Source organism: Caretta caretta, chromosome 15, assembly GCF_965140235.1.
Source record: "Caretta caretta isolate rCarCar2 chromosome 15, rCarCar1.hap1, whole genome shotgun sequence".
In the NCBI taxonomy this organism is placed as follows: Eukaryota; Metazoa; Chordata; order Testudines; family Cheloniidae; genus Caretta; species Caretta caretta.
In genome coordinates this window covers 11,880,894-11,900,755 of record NC_134220.1, presented here as the reverse complement: position 1 = coordinate 11,900,755, position 19,862 = coordinate 11,880,894, and the positions used below count along the sequence as shown (strand labels likewise).

The window sequence follows — 19,862 nt, the reverse complement described above, 5'->3', positions numbered from 1 at the left end:
TAATTCCAGTTCTACAGTTTCTCGTTGGAGTCTATTTTTGAAGTTTTTTGTTATTGAAGAATTGGCACTTTTAAGTCTGTTGTTGAGTGTCCAGGGACATTGAAGTGTTCTTCTGGTTTTTGAATGATACAATTCTCGGTCTAATTTGTGTCCATTTATTCTTTTCCGTAGAGACTGTCTGGTTTGGCCAATGTACATGGCAGAGGGGCATTGCTGGCACACGATGGCATATATCACATTGGTAGATGTGCAGGTGAACGAGCCCCTGATGGTGTGGCTGATGTCAAGTCCTATGATCATGTCCCTTAAATAGATATGTGGACAAAGTTGGCAACAGGGTTTGTTGCAGGGATTGGTTCCTGTGTTAGTATTTTTGTTGTCTGGTGAGTACTTGCTTCAGGTTGGGGGGCTGTCTGTAAGCGAGGACTGGCCTGTGTCCCAACGTCTGTGAGAGCAAAGGATAGTCCTTCCAGATAAGTTGTAGATCCTTGATGATGTGCTGGAGAGGTTTTAGTTGAGGGATGTAGGTGACGGCTAGCGGCGTTCTGTTACTTTCTTTGTTGGGCCTGTCCTGTAGTAGGTAACTTCTGAGTACCCTTCTGGCGCTGTCAATCGGTTTCTTCACTTCACCAGGTGGGTAATTATGCCTGAATAAAGACTGGGAGTGGATGGGCACTACAAAAAGTAATTTTCCCTCTGCTGATACTCACACCTTCTTGTCAACTGTTGGAAATGGGCCACCCTGATTGCATTGCATCTCGCTAGCACTACAAAAGTAATTGTCGCTCCGTTGGTATTCACCCCTTCTTGTGAACTGTTGAGAATAGGCCACTTCCACCTCAATTGAATTGGCTTGTTAGCACTGGTCCCCCACTTGGTAAGGTAATTCCCATCGTTTCATGTGCTATAATATATATTCTGCTTACTGAATTTTTCACTCCATGCATCTGAGAAAGTGGGTTTTAGCCCACGAAAGCTTATGCCCAAATAAATTTGTTAGTTTCTAAGGTGCCACAAGGACTCCTCATTGTTTTATCCTTTGGATGGCTTTTATAGCTATTTGTCAGCTCAAAATATATCAAATGCAGCCAAATAAGGCTTTTCAGGGATGTAGCAATAATTCCATTTATTAAAGGAAATGTGAAAGGGGTAAGGAGAATATATGAAAACTCCAGATCCTAATGATTGTGTCATTTACTCCAAGTACACCACTGAAGACTCTCTATTAGACATGGGACAAAATCCTTAGATCAGACTAGAACAAACATTCTCTCTATAGCCAAGGAGCAACATCCCTTTACCTTTCATCTCCTATAAAAAGGATCAGAGCTGACATCAGGCAGGTCCCACTCAGAGCTGGTCTACACTAGGAACTTACCCCTGAGAGACATAGCTGTACTAATGTGTGAAAAATCCACAATCCTGATATAGCTAATACCAACATAACCACCAGTGTAGACAGCACTAGGTCAACGGAAGAATTCTTCACTGACCTAGCTACAATTTCTCCAGGAGATACAGCTGTGCAGCTGTAGCATTTCAAGCATAGACATTCTCTTTGTTCAAATATTTTACCCTATACACAGAGTTGTATGACCCTTAGAGGACTTACAGACTCTCACAATCACACTGTGAAGTTGAATGACCAGGTGGTGTGGAATAATACCCTGGTTGCGTGCCATTACCAAGGAAACATAGGATATAAATTCTAGAAGCTAGATCTGCAGAGGTGAATGAAAAGGCAATGAAGGTCACTTTTGGAACAATCTGATGAAAGCAAAACAAAATTTATTTATTTTTTTAAAGTACACTGAAGGGCTGAATTCTTAGCCCCAAAAGGCTCAGTGATCTTGCGCAGTATGATGGATGGAGATGAGACTGGGGACGGTCAGGGGACAAGGAGCAGGGGGGCTTAAATAGGGGGTGGGGTCTTGGGAGGGGTGGTTAGGAACAAGGGGGTCTCTGGAAGGGGTAGTCAGGGGACAAGGAGTGGGGGGAGGATTGGATGGGTCGGGGGTTCTGAGGGGTCAGTCAGGGGGCGGGAAGTAGGTAGGGATCTGATAGGGGGCAGGGCCAGGCTGTTTGGGGAGACACAGCCTTCCCTACCTGGCCCTCCATACAATTTTGAACCCTGATGTGGCCCTTGGGCCAAAAAAATTTGCCCACCCCTACATTAGGCGTTCTCATCTCTCCCACCTATTTTAACTTCATTTCTAAATTGTGTTCAGTATAGACTAAACTTAAATTGTCTCACTAGTTGTATTTTGGAAACATTGTAACTCTATGCTGACATTTTCTAAACAATTTTAAAAAACTGTTAGCATTAAAATACCATTGACGTGATGGCAAGTAGTTCACAGCCACGGAAATGAAAGGCATGGACAGTCAAAGAAAAACTGGAAGCTCTGGACAGACTGAAATCAGGAATGAGGCAAACGAAGGTCTCAAAAGAACTAGGAGTGCGGGAAACAACATTAAGAGGGTGGATCAAAGATGAGGAAAAATTACGATCAATGCTAGTTGAACTGGATGAAAGTGCAGGCCTGGAAAGGAAGCGCCTAAAAACTGCCCAGGATAATCAATTAGATAAGAGTAGTATTTACATGGTTTACCCAAGAATGCTCCAACAGCATGCCAATTTCCAGTGACATAAGGAAACAAGAGGAGAAATTGAAGAAGGATCTCAATTTTAGACGCTCAGCCGAGAATGCTTCTGCACACTAAGGTAATGAATTTAAAGCTAGCAGTGGATGGCTTAATCGTTTTAAAAAACATCATGGCATTCGGCAAGTTGCAATTTCAGAAGAGACGCGCTCCGCAGATATAAAAGCTTGTGACGAATACCCGCTAAAGTTACAAGAAGTCATCATCGAGGGTGACTATGCTCCGGAGCAAATCTATAATGCCGATGAAACCGGCTTATGTTACCATATGCTGCCAGATGGAACACTTGCTTCTAGGACCGAAGAAGCAAAGGCCTAAGGTTTTAAGGTGATAAAAGAGAAAGTAACAATACTTTTCTGCGTGAATAAAACCGGTTCACATAAACTTAAACCTCTGTGCATAGGCAAATCCAGGTCACCTAGGCTTTCCACCATAAGAACATGGATTTGCTTTCATTCATTTATCACCATTCAAAAAGTGCCTGTATGACATCGGATATTTTCGAGGAATGGTTTAAGAAATATTTTGGACCAGCTGTCCGGAGCCACCTACGCAGACAAAACCTGGAGCCAAAGGCATTGCTCCTACTTGACAACTGTTCTGCCCGCCCCCCCCAGTTGAGACCTTAACCAGCAAAGACAGGAAGATAAAGGTGAGCTACCTTCTTAAGAACACGACATCCAAAATACAGCCCCTAGATAAAGGCATTATAGCCACATTTAAAATGAACTATTGTAAAGCCTTTGTAAAGAAAATTGTTGAGAACAACAGTAACATAATGGGATGTAATCAAGAAATTGAATTTGCTGGATGTATTTAACTTAAGTGAGACAGCCTGGCTAGGAATCACTCCGTCAATGATATAGACATGATGGCATCGTGGTCTCAAAAGCGCTTTTGTCGCTGAAAGCGAGGACAACCAAGATGAGGAAGACGACGAAGATGAGAACAACTTTGAAGGTTTTACGGAAGAAGAGGCCATGGAGGCAGAACAAGTCTACAGGAAACTTATGGCTCAAACTGGAATAGCTGATGTTCAAGAGTGGATGGAGGTGGATGCCATGTGTCCAACCTATGAACCGACTTACAGATGAAAATATAATTCATAATGTTGCCCCTCAACCACCTGGTGCCTCAGAAAATGTGTCTAACCCTGAGGATAGTGACAAAGAGCCACCGCCCAAAGCTGCTGATGCAGTTGTAGGGTTAGATATTGGTCTTAAGTGGCTAGAAAGCCAGGATGTGGATAGACTGCAAATACTGCAGTTAAAATCCATAATTGACCTGGCGAAGAAGGCAGCTCGCAGTAGTATGAAGCAACAAAGTATAACAAGTTTTTTTTTTTTAATTTAAAAAATTTTAAGGGGTGCATCTTAAATAAGAAAGCATCTTGTACCCCCAAAAGAGGGTATTTACCATTTTATCAACGTCTCTAAAACTGGATTATTTTACCTTTTTTAGCTTCATTTTAACCTTTTCTATAAGTAAAAACTCCCATCTCCAAAATGTTTTCAAACTGCAGTCTATTTAATAGTTAACAGTTCATATTACAGTACTTCAAAAATCTACATATAACATAGTTGGCTAAGTGACAAAGTGGCCCATGCTCCTATTTGCTAAAATACCAAAACTTTTTTACAACTATGTGTAAGGACGTGTAATTAAAAGCGTTTTCTGATATTTTATGTAAATTTTGCATTTTCCTAAGCATTACACGCAGAACAATTGATGTATGATGAAACCTAGCCCACATGGTTGCATTTAGCAGTGTTTAGTTTACCTGTGTTAATACATTGTATCTTTTAAGTAAGCTTATAAAAATAATTGTTGTAATTAAAGGAGATAATTTAACCACTGTAGAACAGATCTATTTACTGCATACACCGTGTTAGTTCTAACAAAAATGATTTGCTGACTAATAATGGAAATGCTCGAGGCCAAAGCAAGTTCGATAGAACGCGGTTTCACCTATAACGTGGTAAGATTTTTTGGCTCCCAAGGACCGCATTATATCCGGGTAGAGGTGTACTATTAAACTTCACATATTTGATGTAGTAACTTCCCAGACAGTTGGGTGAGGCTTGAAAAAGACTAGATGAATGAATTGGCTCATATAGAACTCAAAAGAATTTTGGGCAGGTACTTGGGATGTGGCCTCAGAATAACCTTGTCCTATGATACATTGTACAAGGGGGACATGCAATGAGGTCCCAAATCAAATCTCCCCTACCCTTCAAATTGATACAACAGCTGCCAAAAAGCCAGTCTTCACTGGTAGGTAGTAAAGGGAGCAGGTGAGCAAGTTTCTAAGGGCTCCAACAGAAGGATCCATCAACCTTGTTAATATTACACTGTGGTCACAAGAGAATCAGGAAAAAAAATTCATTAGATGAAATAAAACACCTAGATTAGTACATCATGAAAAAAAACAAGCATGTCTAAATTAAGAGTAAAATGAGTTTTTAAATCAATGGTTCAGTCACTAATTTATACAAATTCCCTGAAAACTAAGAACTACTGAATGTAATTTATATAGGCATTGAAAGATTTTGATAAAGTCTCTCATAAGAGCTCAAGAAAATAGTTACCTCAGGGCATTCCTTTAGTATTTGAAAAAGTGATTTTCCCCATATTCCTGCAAATGTTTAAGGGAAGAAGCATCACCACCTCATGCATACCCCTCTCCTGTTCACAGCCCTATTTTCCCTCCCAGCCAAATTCATGCCACACAGAGTATTCACACACCTTCAATTATAGTCTTTAACTATCCAAGGTAATTCTTGTAGGAAGTAGACTCTTCAATCCCTGCAAGGCTGCTACCTCCCCACATAACTTCTTAGATCACTCCTTCTCCCTCCTCAAATTGCTCATAGATATGACCATACAACTGCTGTCTCCTCCTAAAAACACTCAATCATTTTTAATATAACTGCATGCTATCAGTATTACTAATGTTTTTAACTGTAGTGTAGGCAGAAATGGAGGTGTTTTTAATACTGCATCAGGTAAGCATAGCTGAAAAAGCGTAATTGGACTTAGTAGGTTTTAACACAGAAAGGACATAGGACGAAGCTGCTCAGAACAGCAGCTGTTTGTGAAACAACCACAGCCTTGCACAGCAGAAACTGGATGAGTAAAGTATGCTACTCATTAGCTGAATATTCCTCCCTCTACATATTACATTGTTAGCTGTGAGCAACCAGTGAGAGAAGCAGAGTGTGAAGCAATTCCTCTCTGACACCTCTGTGACTGACTGACCAGTTGTTGGGTCAGAAAAAAGTGTCTTTATTCAGCCAGGACTCAGCCAGCTCAACTCCACTCCAGAGTGGGACTCTGCTGCCTAGGACTCTCAGGAACTTCAGGGGCTGCCTGGATGACCCAGTGATTTCAGGCTGAATTTAAACCACACGGTGAAAGGTGATGGCCTGTTACGGATAAAAATGTGGCTGAGATAGGAAGAGAAAATGACTAAATAGGTTAATGCAAGAGCAGACAAGGAATCAATACATATTAACTAATTTGTAAGAGGAGATATAGCAATTAAGTGAATTTGAGAATCAGATTTAAGTTAGTTTGAAAGGAACTCCTTAAGATCCAACACTAATTAAGCAACATGATTGCATTTTGTTTGGATAGACAAGTGCAACATAAGGCTATGATTTCAGTTAAAGAAACTTAATTCAGAATTCGTTAATGGGTATAAGCAACTCGGTTGAGATTTCTAAGAAAAAAATCTACAAGTCATTATGGACAGAAGCAATAAATACAAGTCTTTTTGTACCTAATTAGTAAGTCAACAAGTAATGCTCTTTAGAATCTTGTAAACATTAACCAGCAGGCTTGCATTACAGCTGCACTGAATATGCAATTGGCAGCCCCAATGGGATATAGGTGAGCAATGTTACGTATTTAGTTTGGATTGCTACATTCTCTTCAATGTATTTAGGACAATTTAAATCTTTGCAAGCTGGACACCTCTATAAATCTCCATTCTTATGAAAAGATGACAGGACAGCTCACGTAGAGATAATATTTCCGAAGCAGCATTTTATTTTATTCTTTTAATTCCAAAACATTAAATTTAGAAGTCTGGCATCTCAGAGAGTCATCCATCTTAACATGGGCTAACACTGACATGGCGCTGTCAGAACACAGACAACTAAACAGCCAAAGAGTTTACAAAAAATAAATTCATGATTTTTCAAAACAACTGCAAAAAAGGTTACAAGTATCAAAACTTTTAAGTAGATGCACTGCATTAAATGAAAGTCTGTGCACATCATAAGTTAAAGAGGCAAAAAACAAGTTGCTACCAAAACCTCACATTCTGAATAGTTTGTAAACTGATAAATAGAACTAAGTTGTCACTTCACATCAGCTTAACTGTTTTCATCGGTTGAAAAAGTTTTTAGGGTGGCTTATTTGCTTTGCATGCACAAGATGTACTGCTTAACAAAACACTATCAGCTTGTTTCAAATGGAAAATTTAAAGATTAGATTTCTGATTAATTCACTTTCTATTATTCTTGCCCATATTTTATGATCAACAGGCAAACTAAAATGCCTCTTTAATATGCATCTTTCTGCACCACTCAAGTGCAACTATGATAAACAGGGCAGCTCAATCAATCAATCCAGCAATGCTCATGAAGACTTATCCAAAACTGCCTCCTGATAAAGTGGACTGCAGATCTGAACAGCTGTGCTGACAATACAGATATGCTTAGCACTAGATATTTAGTGAGACTGGCAAGGAAATATTGTGGGATGGTGATAATGGGGATGGTGAAGTGGATGATGGAGGGCTAGGATGAAAGCTCTTTAGTTATTGCCCTCTCCTGCTTCCTCATCCTGCTGGTCACTTGTCCAGAGAGTGAGGTTGTCTCGAAGTAACTGCATGATAAGTGTGGAGTCCTTGTAGGAATCCTCATTTAGTGTGTCCAGCTCAGCTATGGCATCATCAAAGGCTTGTTTGGCTAAAAGGCAGGCCTGCTCAGGTGCATTCTGGATTTCATAGTAGAACACTGAGAAGTTGAGTGCCAACCCAAGCCTTATCGGGTGAGTGGGCTGCATGTGCTCTTTGCTGATTTCAAAAGCCTCTTTATAGGCAGCCTCTGAAGCTTCCACAACACTGTTCTTCTTCTCACCAGCAGCAACTTCTGCCAAATAGCGGTAGTAATCTCCTTTCATTTTCAGATAAAAGACCTTGCTCTCATACTGGAAGTCATTGCAATTCTTGATCAAGAACTTATCTAAGAGGGCCAAAACATCATTGCAGACTGTCTCCAGCTCCTTTTCAATCTTCTCCCTGTAAGCTTTAACTTTTTCCAGCTTTTTCTCATTCCCATCCGCCATAGTTTTCTGCTCTATGCTGCTGATGACTCGCCAGGAAGATCGTCTAGCCCCAACCACATTCTTGTAGGCTACAGACAGCAAGTTTCTATCTTCATTGGAGAGGGGCTCATTCAGCTCAGTCACCTGCAAATATACACAGAAAGATCAACTTAAAATAGCTTGACATTGAGGAAGAAGAGAATGCAATCCTCATTCAATATTTCCATCATACCAACTTAGAAACTGCAAGGGGAAAAAAATTCCTTCTAGACATGATGGTGTTCTTGTTCAGTTTAACCAAAATTGAAGACCTGAGCGCAAGTCAATTCCTTTAAGAAAATTCATATTTCACTTTAAATATCACCATATCACCTCCCTAAGGTATTTGTAAACGTTTATATACTACGCTTTTAAGTCTTATCAAGGAGACTTTATTAAGAACAGCCACTGAACAGTGTTCATCTAACTGGCAAGATGCAGAAGTATTCAAGAGGAAGACAACTGATTTGGAAAGTCTTTCCAAAAAGGCAAATACACTACACTTTTCCTATTGAATTCAAATGCGTTATACTGCCAAATCTCCTAGCCACAGTATAGGGCAGCCAGACAATTCAGTTCCTCTCTATATTCAAGGTGTGTACTAAGGAGACAGTATGCTCAGCCACTGGAGGAGAACTGGGTTGTACTGCTCCACAACACGTCCTTTATTGTGTCTTATGGATTTAATTCATACAATCTGATTAAAATTTGTCCTGTTTTCAGCTAAAATGGTGGTTGTAACCCAGGATTTTGAAGCTAGGCAAGGGAAGAAATTATATAAAATGGAGTAGGTTGGAAGGTTCAAAAGATAGAGGAATGTCCGTTGGGAGTAAAAAATAAAAAAGTTAAAAACACATATTGCAATAATTACAAATGAATTGTTACAACTTTTATACTGACTCATGACTATAGTAACATTTTTAAATATTGCATGTTTATAATACATTTAATTTACTGCACTTTACTATAGTTTGTGAAGAAAGTTTCTGAACTCTATAGATTAGGATTAGTTCTATTTTAGCAAACAATTGGAGGTTCTAAACTGGAGAATGGTTCTTCATGAATGCAAGTGTTTTGACTTATCTAAGTTTACAATACTAAGCATACTTCATTAGCAACACTATATTAAAAATTTATGACAACTGTGGAAAAAAACTAATGTGGCAAAGGAAATGGTTGCTTCCCATTGCCACTGAGATGAAGCCAAAAAGAAATTTTTATATTTACACTGCAATACACAGGCATGCTACAAATAACTAAATCAGACATTTAAAGTTCTCCTCACCAAATTCAAGAGGATAACTTATATTTCTAGAGTACCGCAGTAACCGATAAACTATTCAAGAATGGCATCTAATTTTTCAAATACAAAACAGTTCATCTTAATGAAATATTAGAATTCTCATGGCACTAATGGTTGCACCACATTTAGAACCTCTGAAGACACACTAACTTCTTTAGTATTTACTTGCTACCCATTCCTCCATAATGCACTGCTTCTACAGCTCAGTGACTCAAAGACAGAGTATGCTGCTCCCTATCACTTTCCAAGGCAACCTATGGAAAGCTAGGTTCCCAAGAACTAGCTACAGTCCTCTTTAATGACATCTTCATTTAAAAAGACAATTTGAATAATAACCTAAGCAAAACTATTGGTTGTGCTTGCAATTTAGAGAAACGATACACCATGTTTAGCCTCAGTTCACTGTATCTATAGCATATTTCTTAAAGCTAATGTAATCCATCAGCTGTCCAATTTCTTTCCATGCTCATGCTTCTCATACTCCTGCCTTTATATCTTTCCCCCTCAATTTCTCTCTCCTTTCCAAGCCCTTTCTTTCCACTTCAAACTTTAGCATCCCCAATTCCCCGCAACTGTGTGCATAATGAAAATTTTAAAAGTGTGGAAGTTGAAAATAAAGTGCATTATAACACGTGGATACTGGACAGCAAATTAGTATACATTAATTACAAAGCCATTTGATAAAAATAACTGAAGAACTCTCCCTCGCCAATCACACAGAAACTCAAGTTATGTATATACCCATCCTTAAGCAAAAGAGTGAGCAACTAGAATACTGAGGGGACTGTTGCAAAAGTGAAACTGACTATCAGACCAACACAGGAAAGCTCATAGACTCCAAAGATCTCAACTGAGAACACCTTCCCCCAAGCCCCTGACAACTAACAACTTTAAAAACTGAATTAAGTGTCTCAGCAGATCTTAATTTCCACATAAAGCTACATAATTTCCACATAGTCTACACAACAGGCAGGATCCAAACCACACGTGGTTTTATAGATCAAAATGAACACAATTTATTACACCTACAAGAAAAATAGGAGGCTGTGCAACTTCGAGAACACAGGCCTAACATGCTCCACACAAGAAGCACCAGTTAGTGAGCCACTAGATTCTGCATCACCTGAAACTCCAAAAAGGTGTTTAGGGGCACAAACAAGTCACAAACATGAGGCTAAATGCAGCCTGTATTACACAAGAGGAAGGTTGTGCCCTCCTTGCCAGAGGTATCTGTGAGAAAAAACATTATCCAGGATCCTTTCACAGATAGGCACCTAATGGATTTGATTTAAAAAAAAAAAAAAAAAAGGACAGAACTGGGTATCACCAGCACATATGGCTACATAGCTCAAACTGTCTAACTATTTCTCCTAGTGACCTATTATGTACTGACCAGGAGGAACTGACAGAACAGTATCCAGTGGCATGCCACATAAGCAACAACCTCAAGGCAAATAAGCAGTTTCCTCAACACCACAGTCTGGAGACCTCTCAAGTCATTTCTGCAAGCAGGTCAACTGGAACAGAGGCTGCTGAAAGATACAGAAGAAGCAGTATGGACATCTAATTCATATCCATTGCTGTAATACCACTAAGCAAGGAGACCAGCAGTGTCTTTGTATCATACTCCAATGCCAGATTAAGTGGGTGGTTCCAAAGGTAATCAGAAGATTTTGGTCTGCCATACATAAATTTCAATAATTTTTTTCCGATTAAAGGAAGTCTAAGAACAGCTTAGTAACTTCAACATCCCAAAAATAGTTTGACAAACAGGGCTTGCTTTCCACACAGCTGTTCTATAGATACAGTCCCTTTGCAAATCCATACTGGGGAAGTCATTTGGCAAAACATGCAATTCCCACAGTGAGTGCAAAGCCAGGGTCATGAAGGACAATTAGCATTCAATTTGAAAGAAGCAAGTATCTTTTTTTTTTTTTTTTTTTTTTAAACAAGAAGTCACGGTATTAAAAAGGTGATAAAAAGCCTAAAAAGCGTTGAGTACTTTTTTTGTTACTTTATGATTTATTAAGGTAGCCTGAAAGGGAACGAATTTGTTAAAAGATTCATTCTGCCCCCCTACCTTGTTTAAAAAATAAAATAAAATAAATAAATAATTTTTCTGCCCTTAAAAGCTACAGATGGTGGAACAAGACGTAAGATTTTAAGATTGCAAGTACCAAGGAAGTGAAACCTGACTGACTCAGTTATTTTTATTCTTAGTTCAAAACTGTTATTAACACCTGCTTAACTACAATATTTGAGAGAAGAGAGCTTTATCAAGGATTCAGCACCCATTCCTTTAATTAAGGGATTAACTTCCAGAAAACATCTGAAACCTGCAGTGTGTGTGAGAGAGAAAGAGCGCTTTCAGGCTGTCTTTATAAATCAAGGAAACAAAAAAAGTACAAAAAAAAAGTTTCATTTTTTTGCAGGGTACCTTTAACTATCTCACCCTGTAGTGGGCCCAACACCACTTCACATTTGCCTTTGTCAGACATGACAGGTATGGAATCTTGTAGGTTGTATGCTGAAGCTATCTATGCATCACCATGAATCTTCAACCTGGAATCATATTCTGAAAATATTTTTTTAGATGAGCAATACATACAAGTGAAAACAACACACCCACACCATTCCCAAATCTATCTGTCCCCTGCCCCACCTCCCTCACCACAGGGTTATAATCAGATTAGTTTCATGTAGAAACTGACACTGACATGATTACCTTCAAAATAGGCATGGGCACATTCACCTCTGTACACAATTGTGACTATAATACAGTATGTGGTACATACACTGCATTAAACTCAGTGTAGAACTGTAGTGACCATACACTGTTAAATCTCAACACAGTTTTGGAAAGACCTGTTTTTCATCAAGGGCTGCCCGAATGGAGTAAAACTCCACTGTAACCTCAGCTGTTTGGCCTGTCAGTTGTCTACAACTGAGGAAAAGGGCCTCAAAATCTGCAACTCAGCAGCAGCTCATGGTAGGAGGAGGCTATTCAGTGTACTGAATTAATTTCAGCACTGCTCTTGTTCTGCTCATGGCAGGAGTTCTCTACATTAGTGTCTCTCAGTCTTTTTGATTCCAGGGACCAGCTTGCTGTCTTCCTAAACTGTGTAAGGGAAATCTCAGGGACCGGCACTGGTCTACAAAGCAGTCCTTGAGAAACACTGCTCTACATTTCTGAAGCAGCACTCCCTGCCTTTCTGTGATCAACTGATGGGTACCCCTCCTTTCTAATGTCACCCTTGCCCTATGTCCCAGGATATCATTTTTTCTGTCCATCTTCTTTTTCCTGACCAGCTTTCTTCTAGTTTGTGTTTTTCGAAGGGGTTTTTTTAAACTATTTTATTGTTCACTCACTCAGATAGCCTTCTAAATGGATGGACAACAAACAGGAGTCTCAAGGTTCCAATCACATTACTCCTGTAGTTTACTTCAGTGCATGAAGAGTGAGAGAAGCAGGGTGTTACAGGCCTGCAGATTTAAGTTGCTTCAGTAACCAACAGCATTTGGGTATACTGTGGGAGCAGAAATGGAAGGCAGGTGGCTATCAAGAAGTCACCTCCTGCTTTACCCACTGCAGGAATAAATTTCCATTAATGGTGGATGATACACATTTTGATGTAATGTAGAGGTCTGTGGCATGCAGACAGCTTCTCAATCCCACCATCTCCCACACATGGGTGAAAAACACTGTCTTGAAAGACAGAAGGCAGCTTCTCTTCCCCTATACCCATAGCCATCTCTTGTTGGAGATGGAGGACTCTTGGGCTTTGCAGTGGGTAAACATTACCTATTACCTGATGGTCAGCAAAAAGCATGCTCTCACATTACTATGGTAAAAGCCACAGCAGTGCTAGGAGTATGATAAGGAGCCACTGAGGGTGCGTCTTCATCCAGTTAACTCAGGCTCTTATTCAGGTGTTGCCCCTAACACCCCCCCCCCCCCAATCCATGTAAGACTGGAAATTTGACCAATTCAAAAATAACTGGTCAATTGCCCAGTCAGGCTTGATCAGATAATGTCAGAAATGGTCAAATATTTTCAAGCACTAGTTTATTAGAACATAAACAACGGTAATAAAAGGAATAAGACTTTATGGTCCCCAATAAGATTAGCCTCAGATAGAATTTTATTGTTTTGCATTTTTCTGAGTTAAAATACCCCCGTTAAGTAACTTGTTTTTCGTAAATGAGGTATAAGTATCTAACTCCCCCCCCACCCCCCCGGAAAAAAAAAGAATGGCACCATGATGCAATCAAAAAAATAGGCTGGCACCTATATCAGGATATGCTTGCTGAATATTTGACCATCAAATAGGCAGCGGTCAAGTAACCTTTTTGACTAGGCAACTGACCAGCTTGCCAAGCCTGCATCCACACAGAAAATCCACTCACCTGAGTCTACCTGCGCTTTCAACTCAGGCTAGCTGGCCTTTCTGAGAGCGTGGATTAAAGTCCAGCTGCCGATTTAACTCAAGGTAGTAACCCACCCACTGTGCAGTGGGGACATCCACTAAATTATTTGAGTTTGACAGTTCTCCAATGCCTTTCTACAATTTGACACCCTTCTCCCCAGGTCTGACTAACTGGGCACCCAAGTTCTCCCACAACTGGCTCAGAAAGATTCAGAGAGGCTCAGTTTACCATAGCACAAAGAACATGGGATAGGACCCCAAAAGTCCTAGAGAAACACAGGTGACAAATAGCATCAGTGAGAAAGCAGTAATCTGGGTATGGCTTTGCAGTGTGGCTGCTCACACCTGGGCCAGGCTAACTTGGATGCCAATCTCACAAGTTAACTCTGTATTGAAACCATACCCTTAGTATCAAACCAGCACAAAGCGCTAGACAGTCTTGCAGCAGGCAGGGGTACTCCTCGTTGTTTTTACTTACATCAAAAGCATCCCTGCTACCTGCTTCTCCACACACACAATATTACCAAAAAGGGACAATCACTGGAAAAAGAAAAAAGAGCCAGAGGATGTAATACTGAAAGTGCAAATCTGTCAAAATTCTTTAACACCTAATGTGAAAAAGGAAATTTCAACAGCTCCCTAAAAATTAAGTTAGAACCCTATTTTAGACAGATAGGCAAAAATACTGATAAAAACTGAAAATGATGTGCTTACCATATTAATTTATGTTCTATATATTTTTTCCATCTGCAGTGAGCCTTGGCAAGGAGTTCAGTAATCCACATATCTCACAAGAATTACTCAAGATTACTTCCTCTCAAAATTAATAATTCAGTTCTACTTAACTTACTCATTTCTAATTAGTGTATAAGATGTGTCACTAAATAGCAACATAGACTAATCAAAATCTTGAGCAAAATGTACAAGAATTCATATATTTTGAGTTCTACAACTCATGGTGTATATAGCAGAATAAGCTTAACTCCTTTTTTTTTTATTAGTCAATATTTCATACCATTTCTGAAATTCATTTGAACAACAAAACATTTAATGCAATATTGCTTCTTCATATAATTTTTCAAACATCAGACATGTGAAGTGCCATTCTTATACTAAAAGCATATTTTTATTTACTCTGTTTTTTCACAGCTATGGCCTGTTCCTGTTCTCTGTATAATAATTAAAAACATCAATACGGAAGTCCAGCAGAAGAAGGAATGTTAGTTTGCTGGAGCCCTAGAGAAGGGTTTTATTAAATGAATGTGCCACACCCCTTGGCAAAATGCCATTTTACAGAGGTACATTTGACTGTATTTCTCATGGAGGGAACTTTAGGGTTCTGAAAGAAAACCAAACTCACTGTCTATGTCACACTGCAGTCTTATCTTCCTCTCTTGCTACTCATCATGGTAGGTGGGAAAAGGCTGGCATTCAGCCAAGAAGAAAAACTCGACGGCAGTTAATAATTGTTCTATTACTTTAACAAATATACAGTATTTCCTATAAGGTTTAAATTATTAGAATTGCTACATCAACTAGCTTTTTACAAAACTACCATTAACTTGAAACATGCTGTTAAAGTCTTTAGTCTCTTTGGCAGAAAATGTGGAATGTATTTCTCCCACTATACACAAGTGTTTTTGAATCCTCATATTAAGAAATGTCTTAGTTTAAGAATATTCACGTCAGTTTACATTTTTGCATGTAATTGTCAGAGAAACTAATGTACAGAGGAAAATATTTGCTTTTGTTTTTTAAAACAGGGGAAGGGCTACTTTAAAGGACAGAAGCTTTTTACTTAGGTTATACGTACTGAAATTAGAGGAAATGTGTTAGTTGTGTGTAACTGTAAGAGCCCACATAATACATTTTTATATGAAAGGCAATATAAGCTCCCACTCTTTCCCCAAAACCTGCCCAAAATGTATGTTCTAAGTTACAGCATGTTCTAGAATGAACACCTGCAAAAAAGTATCCAGATAACCAACACTTTATTAAAAATATATTTGGAGAAACTGGAGTGAACTACTTTTGTATTCAAGGAATAACTAAAGTTATTTCACCATGTGTAATAAAGTGGAAACATTTTAACTTCCATTTTAGTTTGGTTTTTAATTGCTTATGTGAGGTATATATTAAAGAAGCAATTAGCACCTTTGTCAACATTCAATGCATTGAGCCAAATATTGAAGTAAGAGCCCGAAAGGAACTGCACTGTCATATGCATTATTGGAGGGCAAAGGAAATATGGTAAAGCAAAGGCGAATGATTTTGAAACAAGACGGAATGATAAAAAAAAATAGGAAAATATTTTTAAATTTAAAATGGTCTATTAGACAAACACTAATTATCCGCAGCATTTCCTGAAAGATGGTAGCTCCACTCTGCTTTTGTGTTCTAATTTCATGCATTCCAATATTTGAATAGGAAATTTTAAATAGTAAAAATATTTCAGCTGTCGTTTTTGTATTTCTAAATGTATCCCAGTTTTACAAAGTATTTCCTGGATCACCAACAGACTTCACTAAAACCTGTATATGGGCTTGTCCAATTCAGTATTTTTTAGAATGAGCAATGAAAGGTATTTCTAAGGGTAGAGTCATTCCCACTTCAATTAGCAAATCTAGTAGTGCCATTAATATAATTTCTCACTTCAAACATAATAGCTCTGTTACAGATATATGCAAGAGCCCTTCTGTGTAAGAACTATATTAGCCAAATAACAGGTTGTGCTGTACTAGATTACATACAAAGCAGACCATAAAAATCAGTACCAAACAGAATTTGAGAGGTTTTTTAATTTTTATTTTAAGGTGTGTGATATAAACGGAGAATTTGATGCATCATAACATTTTTGATCTTGGACAGATTGATTTTGTTATGATATGAACTCCATTTGAAACCCAGTTCTTTGGGCAGGGACTGTCTACTTATTTAGACAGCACCACCCCACAACATGGCTATGAACTGGCGGGGCATTTGGGGGCTAACACCGTACAAATTAATAAGATCATAAATAAGAATTAGGTAGAGCAGACGAGCTGGAAGGATGCTGAATGTTAATTCAACATTTAATTTTAAAAAGCTAAAATACTCTTCACTGGATCTCACATATAGTAAGAGAAGTTTAGACATGAGACTTTCGGTTTGCTAATTTATTACCTGTTCAGTACAAGTTACTGTTAAATGCTTCGTTTTAAAAAGGAGCAGGTTTAATCCACCTTTAAATATTATTTGAATACATTTCAGTATTCAAAATTATGTACAGACTGTAGGCAATATAGCACTGAGAAAAAGAAAGGCATGTCTTGAAGGATCTTGTGCTGTGAGTGATTATGTTCCCGGATGCAGCTATTACATGATCTTTGAATGAAAGCTCCCCAGGTTGGTGAGTAAGGCCTCCTCCAGTCATGCCTTCTTGATGCAACAGAAACATCTAGAAAGGAAAAGGTCCTCTTGCCATGTTAGGCTTCTCCAGACCCACCTCTAAACACAGAAACTGACCGGGCCCCACACACAGCACCATCAGCCCACGCCTACGGCTTTAAGACTGGTCCCAGGTTAGCTGGACGCGCTAAACCTACGCTCCAAGGTCAAACCCAGCATCTCCCGCCCACCCCAGAGGATGGGGGGCCCTGGGCCGGCGTCAGACAGGGGCGGGGCAGGATCGATGGGGAAGAGGAAGTTTCCCCCAGCAAGGACAGGACGAGACAGTATTAGTCCATCCGCTTGCCGCGGACACTCACCGCTGAGAGAGAAGGAAGAGGGGCACCCAAGTACACCCCCTCTGTGAGGAAGTGTCCGTAGCGGGCGGGGGCGGGGGGACCTGGAGAGCGGAAGGGCTGCACACCCCGCTGCAGCAATGGGGATTTTGGCTCCGCCGGCTGAAAATGGACCGGCCCCCTCCACTCCCAGCTTTGCCGAGATAAAGCCCAGGCTCCCAGTGCCGAGTTATAAGGCGCCACCCGGGACTCTTGAGGGGACACAGCAGCGAGCGTGCCGTGGTACCGGACCCCACCCCGCCCTGCCTCCCTCCGGTGGGACCCAGCGGCCCGCCACAGCCGCCTCACCCGCCGGGGCCTCAACTCCGCCTTCGAGCAGCTTCCCGCTCTCCCTCCGCGTGGGAACCGCCGCCGCCAACACCTTTCTCCCCACTCACCGCCTTCATGGCTGAGGCCATGTCGTCGTATCTTTCCGCCTGCTCGGCCAGGCGGGCTCGCTGCAGCAGCTGCTCTCGGTCCCCCATGGCCGCTTCCGTGGTGACTGCCGGGCTGGGCACTCGGCGGCACCCCTCTCACGCGGGGACTGAGGGGAGAGGTGGCGCTTCACGGGCTACCTGGCGCGCGAACGCGCTCACTCCGCGGCCGTTGGCGCCTTGCGCTCAGGGACCGTCGGGCTTTTCCGCGGCCGTTGGCGCGTCGCGCTCGCCGGGCAGGGGTTAGTGGGTACCTCAGTGACCGTAGCGGAGCGAAGATCGCGCGCTCGCTCTGTTCCCTCACCAGCGTGTACAGCTCGCGAGTCGCGCCTGTCTCACCCCGCTCTGTGCCTCGCGCACTGTTACCGCCCCCCGCGCCTGCGCCCTGTGAGAGCAAGGGGTGGGCGGAGTTCAGGAGACTGCAGGGGAGGGGAGGAGGCGCTGCTCCCCCGCGTTCTATTTCTAGGTGACGTCACTTACTATAAATAACCAGGACTCGACTGGGGCAAACGCATGCGCACTACGAATGCTGCATTTTACTGCTGCAAAGGTGGAGGTGGGAGACAGGGAGGGGGTATTGCAGAGCAGCTGAGGGAAGGAGGCGGTGCTGGGTCTGGCCTGCTGCCCATGCATACACACTGTAGCGATAGCACTGACGGTAGCTGTCGCGAACCCCTTGAGAAAGGAAGGGCCTGGCTGACATGAAGTCCATTGACCACTGCAGAGAATCCCCACTCGCCAATATCCAGGCAACCCTCAGCTGGTGGTTAATGCCTCAGAAGGTCAAACAGCAGTGTCAGCTGTATGCCAACAGCATTCATGCAAAGCATCATACCTTGCCTTACAAATGTGAGAGATTTTTCTCCTCTGTACAATTTTGCACAATATTTCTCCTGTGTACAGCCATTGCTTGTGGGGTATTTTCTCCAGTGCATGATTTTGGCTGTGTATGACTGTCATTTTGTATGAGTAATAAAACACAAGAGTTCTCCCTTCAATATAAGCTTTGTATTTTTCACATACTATTTTTTTTCTTCCATTTCACTGAAACTGTTGGTCACTGTAAACCCTGCATACCAGCTATTACGACCCTCCAATAATGGGGTCAGTGGGAATATGCCGGTCACATGATGCTGCCTAAAAGTGATGGCACTAATTTATATTTTAGTATATATTTTATTTCATAGTGATTAGATATTTATTTACAGAATTGACAAAGTAAATGGTGTACATAAAAACTACCTCTAATGGGCAATATTACAGAAGTCCTGCAGATGCTGGCCATGCCTGCAAAAATGTTAGCTACCACATTGTTCATCTGCAGAAATAAAAGTTAAAATAAAATCAAGATCAACCCAAAGCTAACCCAAATGTAGCTGCCTTGTCCATCCCTGAAGCTCACTGTAGTCAGGGCAGACCAGCAGTGGATTGTTATCCCACTTCATGCATCCAAAAAGCTCAGTCTCATGCATTGCAGTGTTGTTAAAAAAGGTTTGTGCTTATTCCCTACCCACTCCCAAAACATGCCCATTTATTACTTTCAAATATAGATTCTGTACAGTTTTTAGTATTCTCTTAGGGCTGCATTTCCTTTAGTAAGTGGATACTGTGACAAAGCTCTGTCCTTGCCTCCGCGGGTCCCGCGTTTCCTGGTGGATTTCGCCAGTCTCAGAGGCTCACCGTGACCCTGCACATAACCCTTCTCTCTCTAGAGACAAGGGTCACAGTCTACTGAGCCATTTTCATCATAAGCCAGCAAGGGAGGTGAGGAGAAGTTATCCTTCCTTGCACAGTCTCTGTTGTCTCTCAGTCTCAGTGATTAATCAGGGGGCAAAGGTGTGGGGGGGGGGAGCCCAGGCCCACCCTCTACTCCGGGCTCCAGCCCAGGGACCCTAATAGT

General features: G+C 41.0%; 1 protein-coding gene and 1 long non-coding RNA gene across 3 annotated transcripts in view; one reads left to right on the top strand and one right to left on the bottom strand.

Annotated features, from left to right (window-relative positions):
- LOC125623246 (uncharacterized) overlaps window positions 1-15,054 on the top strand; it is a 28,980-nt gene extending 13,926 nt beyond the window's left edge. The window contains exon 3 of one of the 2 annotated variants that reach the window (XR_007352929.2): window positions 14,917-15,054. This is a non-coding gene — a long non-coding RNA (uncharacterized LOC125623246). Of the gene's footprint in view, window positions 1-10,714; window positions 10,805-14,916 lie in introns of those variants that run through there. The other variant, XR_007352928.2, reaches the window with a different exon arrangement.
- YWHAH (tyrosine 3-monooxygenase/tryptophan 5-monooxygenase activation protein eta) lies at window positions 6,686-18,340 on the bottom strand. The gene is made up of 2 exons (XM_048822310.2): window positions 17,927-18,340; window positions 6,686-8,142 (listed from the first exon to the last, which is right to left on the bottom strand). Exons 1-2 carry the CDS (start codon window positions 18,011-18,013, stop codon window positions 7,486-7,488), a joined length of 744 nt encoding a protein of 247 aa, XP_048678267.1. The 5' UTR covers window positions 18,014-18,340; the 3' UTR covers window positions 6,686-7,485.
- Between the last annotated feature and the right edge of the window lie 1,522 nt (window positions 18,341-19,862).